Source organism: Biomphalaria glabrata, chromosome 12, assembly GCF_947242115.1.
Source record: "Biomphalaria glabrata chromosome 12, xgBioGlab47.1, whole genome shotgun sequence".
Lineage (NCBI taxonomy): Eukaryota > Metazoa > Mollusca > Gastropoda > Planorbidae > Biomphalaria > Biomphalaria glabrata.
The window spans coordinates 11,017,636-11,023,755 of NC_074722.1; the positions used below are offsets into that span (position 1 = coordinate 11,017,636).

Consider the following 6,120-nt stretch of genomic DNA (forward strand, 5'->3'; position numbering starts at 1 on the left):
TATGGAAATATAATTTGACGCCTCACGCGGAAATTGAGAAATTGTATCTAGGGATTTTAAAAGAGTATTTAAGTCTCTCAAGTCCTCACTCAGTTCGAGACGACAGGATTTAGAAGAAAAAAGGTTTCTGAGAGTTTCTCATTCTCTCTATATATATCTATCTATCTGTCTCTCTGTCTGTCTCTCTCTCTGTCTGTCTCTCTCTCTCTCTCTCTCTCTCTCTCTCTCTCAAGCATTCTACCAAATGGAGAGAACAAGAGTAATCTAGAAAAGAGAGAGGGGGAGAGAGAGAAGAAAGAGAAAGACTGATAGAGAGGCAAAGAAAATGCGTGCAAGTGACAACAGTTTAATAAGGACACTCAGGAATACAGACAGAAAAAGTGGGTGGGGGAGATAAAGGCGAAACGAGACTGTGAATAAGATAATGAGTCACAGAGAGAGAGAGAGAAAGAATAAGGAAAAATAATACTTAAAACGAAAGAAAGAGAGGGTAAGAGAGAGAGAGAGAGAGATTAAATAGATGAGATGGTGACATCTGAGAGGGAGAGAAGAAAAAGGAAGAAATAAAAGAGAGAGAAATGGAGAAAAAGATAATGAGAAAGAAAAGAAAAAAAAAGGAATGAAATAAAAAGACAAAAGGTAATGTATTTTTCCATTATGGTGTAAAAAAAAAGAAGTTTGAATCAAAAAGAATTAATGAAACAAAATACGCTCTCATTCACAGACTCAAACAATTGTGCACTGCAAAGTCTCAGTGTCCTTTACCTTCCAATTTGATGACTATGTTTTCAAAGCTAAGTAAAGTAAAATAATACATGAGCACCATGACATCAAATCTAGGAGCCTCCCTCTAAGTAAATCGATCAAGTGCTTTGCTATAGATAGATATTTATTTCATTTATTTATTTACTAGCCATATTTTACCCGCGGGTCTTAATTTGTGTACCATTGTCATTATAGTCACTGAGAGTGTTTTGGAAACAATTAAACGAAATAATTATGTTATAAGTAAAGCGAATGTGTGAATGTAAAAATAGTATGAATGTAGCTATCAAAAAAGCTAATCGACCTAAATCCATTTTTTTTTTTTTAATAAAAATATTTGAGTGTAGACCTACATATATTTTATTAAAATATGAAATGGACTTTATTTTTTAATAAAACTCTAATCTTTGCAAATTCCTTACAAAAGTATACACAATCCACAATCCTAAAACGTACCACTATTTATTATCTTAAATTTCGAAACATAATCTAGACCACCCCCTTTACCCCAGACAGAAGTACTTATCTACATATCGAAGGAATGCAGACGTGAAATACATCAATTTAAATCGTTGACATCAACACACATATTCCAGCTTTAAGGCCACTACTGACGTCACTAAGTATAATTGAAAATTAAAAACCTGATCAGGAAAACGAAATGAAGGAGAAACGTAATTATCTCAATTTAATTTGTGTTGAACATAGGAAAAAAACAACAACACTGACCTAAAAACAAACCTTTGAAGCATTAGCTAAAATTTTATTTTTAGCCTCATGGAGCTAAGGGGAGGCAATTAGAGACATCATAAGATCCATGTAGGTCAAATTGAGCTTATGAAGGAGCCATCCCTACTGAGCTAATCAATATGGCGTGTCGTTTTAAAGTATCATTTTCTTCGGATAAGTGCGCTTCATTTTGGGATGTTATTTTGGGTCATCCTGCCAGTCTGTCTGGATGTCTTTTTGAAGATTTGAACTTCGGCACGCTTAATGACTCAATATTGATGAGTACACTTTGAGTACAGTATTAATGTGGACAATGTACTGTACATAGTAGGTCCAACTCTTAGGTATTTTTCTTTCCCGCAATCTGTAAGTTTCTCTCTATTTTGGTCTTTCTCTTTTAGTCTCTCTCTCCCTCTCGTAGTCTCTTCTCTCTTACCTTTCTCTCTCTTAGCGTTCTCTCTGTCTTTCTCTCTCTCTCTTAGTTTGTTGCTTTCATCTGCAGTCACTCATCCTCTCTCTTTTAGTCTATGTATTTTTGTTTTTCTCTTTAAGTCTTTCTCTTGCTCACTTAGTCTCTTCGTCTGTCTTTCTCTATCTCTCTCTCTCTCTCTCTCTCAGTCTGTTTCCTTCATGTTCAGTCTCACACTATTGGACTCTCCCTATTTGTGTCTCTCTTTTAGTCTCTCTTTTGTGTTCTCTGAAACACTTTGTCTGCCTCTCTCTCTATGCAGCTCTCTCTCTCTCCCACTCTCTCTTGCACACACACACACACACACACACACACACACATACACAGATGTCTATGCAAAGAGAAATTGTATTAAATTTCGTTTAGCATTTAAATGTGTATATGGGTCAAGTGATTGATCTGCCAGGCTTACTAATTAGAATTGAGGCCATCCATTAAGCCAAAAATAGATATTTAAACACTTACCAGCTCCCATAATGCGATGTGATCCTCGTAGTCTTTTACATTATCCAAGAAACACAAATCCTGGTCCCGTGATTATTTATAGGAATTAGCATCACAATACATTCTAAGCTCATTTTTCGACACATACGTGAGATGGATAAACTCAATGGCCTTTAGGCCCAAGCTGTCCAGATGTAGCAAGGCTTTGCAAGTAAAGTCTTTATGTCACATTTTAAGCTCTGACTTGTTTTACGCAATAGTTAATTTTTTTATAAGGTTGAACTCTTTTTTTTTTTTCTGTCAGACCGGCCTTTTTTTTTTTTTTTTGATCTTTCTGGGACTGATTTGATTGGTTGATGATTTTGTTTATTTTAACCAATGACGTAAAAGCATTTCATTAACTGCACATAAGTTGTGGCGACATTTAAATTTCCATTTCATTTTTGTAAAAAAAAATAATAATGTTAAAAAAATAGGATTTCACATTTTTTTAGTGGAACAAAAACAATGAAATATTCATTGACTACACTTTGGCAGCTTAGAAGTCAAATCACTGATATGTCTGCAAATCATGCAACCTTCAAAGTTGTTTACCATGGATGTTACCATTGATAAATATTCAACAATTATGGTAATTGTAGAGTTCGAACCCATTCGTTTGATCAGCAAAGGCCAAAGAAGACACCGTGGAGCATGTGTTGTTAGACTGACCTCCGACTTGCTAAGCACACTGTGGTCTGACTAGAAAGGCCAGTCGAGTTGTAAAATGATTTTTTTTATCTTTTTAAGCTTGTTTGCGCTGACTGATCTATTTTCTTTGGATGTAGTTATCATGGGGAAGTTTCCCCGGTGTGTTCGGCCATCGGCCTCGCTTCTAATCCGAGCGATATGAGCCATCAGTAATAGAGATTTAATACTTTACATCTGCTTGGGCTTTCCTAAAGTTTGTTCAGACAGGCAGATGGAGGCCTAGAGTTCCAAGAGTCTTAGACTCAACTCTTGTGACAATTACAAAGGAGAAAAGGGAGTAGTTATTCTCATTCGTAGTCCTAAGTTATCTGTATCTGTGAACGAAAAATATAGAATTGGTAACAAGAAAAACATTAAAATACTTTTTTTTAAAGACAACACCTCCCTTACACACCTTTTGGAGCGACTATTTGGCTCTTAATAATGAATGCTAGATTTTTTTTTTAAAGGAAATTTTTCCCGAGAAAAAAAATCCTGGTTAAGCGAATGTATGGATCTACTAGACTAGTAGACTTTATAATATTCCAATGATTGGCTTTTAGATCTAGACTTGAAGACGATGCGCAAAATATCCCTGATCATTAATTAATAATGTTTTGCATGAATAGAGCCTACATGCAGAAATACCCGAAGAGTGAAGACGTCTAGTATGCCGACTCCCGAAGGCTTTCTTATGTTTGGATAGTGATGGGCAAAAGTGAACTAAAAAGTTAGAAACTTTTAGTTTAACTAAAAAAAATAGTTAAGGCCATTGTTTAACTAGAAAAAAAAAGTTTAGTTAAAATCGTAGTTTAATTAATTTTTTTAGTTACTAACTAAAAAGTTTAATTAAAATTTGTAAAACTTTTGAACATGTAGTCAGGGTTGAAACGCACTCCCTGTTTTTTGGTCATGTGATATCAATAACTTTGATTATCAAAAAAATGATGCTGTTAACAACTATTTAGTCAGCCTGCATTTGAAGAAAGTAAAGTAAGATCCTGGTAGAAGTTATGGGAGTAAATATTTGCACTTGAAAGTAGCAGTATTATAAAATGTTAAACATTTTTTGCCAAAAGCTTCTATGCAGTATTATGAATGAGGTTGTTCCGATTTTTTTTTGTGAGCCAAGTGGAGGTGTTAAATTTTTTTCTAGTGGGAATCTGATTAATGAGTTAGGTCAATATTTAGTGGTTTTAATCAATTCATTTGCGGCAAACAATATTTGTTTAACCTAAGGAACATCAAGTACACCCTTTTATAGTCTTAAGACTTATTATTGAGATCTATTAAGTCTAAATCAACAGCTAGGCCTATATAGATCTAAAAGCATTAGGGTAACCAACTCTAGAAAAAAATCTTAATCCACACCCTCTCTGACCATAGAGTGAATAGACTGTGTCCAACTGATTTTAATGTCAAATGTTTCTTAATACTCACAACGATTTCGTTTGTATTTCTTTGGTTACTAGATCTAAATTTGAAATTCTAAATATATGTTATTTAATAAGATTTTAAACTTTACCAGTATAAGTAAGATTTTCCGTTATATAATAAGTTAATATTATTTGTTTTTAAAAGAGTACCATTATTTTCTAAAAGTTTTAATTCAAGGCAAAAATACAAGCACACATATTTATTTAGACATTTTATTTTATTGTGCATTAACGTTTATATAAGAAACATATTCCTTAATGCTGATTTCATTATAGATAAATATTACTAGAATGTTAAAAGAATAACCTCGAACCGTAGGCATACAGTCGGATGATTATATCTATATAGGTCTAGTTCAACCCCGCCCCTCCCCCCCCCCCCCCCCCAAAAAAAAAATATGAAAAGTTTGTTATAGTTTAATTAACTTTCTTTAGTTTAGTTTAACTATCTTTTGAAATTCATGATAAACTAATAGTTTAACTACTTTATTTTAGTTGAAAACTAGTTTTAGTTTAACTTTTAAAAGTTAGTTTAGTTCATATCACTATGTTTGGATATAGTGGCAAGGCAGTGGAATGAATAGGGCCTACGTGTAGAAATACCCGAAGAGTGAAGACGTCTAGTATGCCAACTCCCGAAGCCTTTCTTATGTTTGGGTATAGTGGCAAGGCAGTGGAGGTTTGGATTCCGAGTTTTTCCTTCTCCTTGTAGGTAACCAACCAAGGCTAACGAGCCCCTCCTGCCCGAAGCTTACTGGTTAAAGCGCACGATACTTAACTTTGCCCCTTCTCATGTTAGCGGAAACAGTTTCCCCGCCGGGCTCAATATCTGAGCCCCACCTGAAGGCCAGGAGTTGGACTGGTTGTCATAGGCTATTTGAGACACATGCCGTTGGAAACATTTTATAGGTAATGTGTTTAAAACCATCACCGGCGATAATAACCTTGCGGAACTATGATATAATTTGCATAGTAGATTTACAAAAGTAGACTTAGCATGAAGCTTAAAACCTATATACTGACCAGGCTTAAATTCTATTATACCCTTAATAATTATAGCGTTTATATAGCGCTACTTTCATGCTTATAGCTTGATCAGGGCGCTATGGTCCAACCTCGTGTGTCGTGTGTGGACCTGTCGGGGGAGGGGGTAACTGGGAGAAGGTTTTTCCGTGCTGCCTTTAGGCGCTCAGCAAACACAACTCTGCTCGAGTCGGGTGTCGAACCTCGAGCCCCCTTCATAAGTAGTCAAGCAAAGCCAAGTTCAAGCGTACTTAGCCTCTCGACCACCTTATTTTTAAACTCTTTTGGCTATTTTTAGTTCTATTATACGTTCACCGTTGTGTTGTTCGAAATGTAAACACGTTGTTTCTGGATTAAACAATTTAAACAACCACGTGATAACCACGTGATAACGATCATGAGGCATACGATGAAACGTTCATTTTAACGAAGGTTAACGAGGGTGTGGTGTGGCTAGCCCAATCTCTGTCGAGAAATTTGAAACCGAGGTTCCGATTCAAGTCTTCCCCGGTATGCCAACTCCGG

At 35.4% G+C, this 6,120-nt stretch overlaps 1 protein-coding gene across 2 annotated transcripts in view; it reads right to left on the minus strand.

The window, feature by feature from the left end:
- The window catches only part of LOC106057138 (calcium/calmodulin-dependent protein kinase kinase 1-like), a 216,956-nt gene extending 214,318 nt beyond the window's left edge, over nucleotides 1-2,638 (minus strand). For both annotated transcript variants that reach the window (XM_056006979.1, XM_056006976.1), the window contains exon 1: nucleotides 2,429-2,638. In XM_056006979.1, the coding sequence (XP_055862954.1) occupies nucleotides 2,429-2,438 (10 nt within the window). In that variant the 5' untranslated portion in view covers nucleotides 2,439-2,638. The remainder of the gene's footprint in view (nucleotides 1-2,428) is intronic.
- Between the last annotated feature and the right edge of the window lie 3,482 nt (nucleotides 2,639-6,120).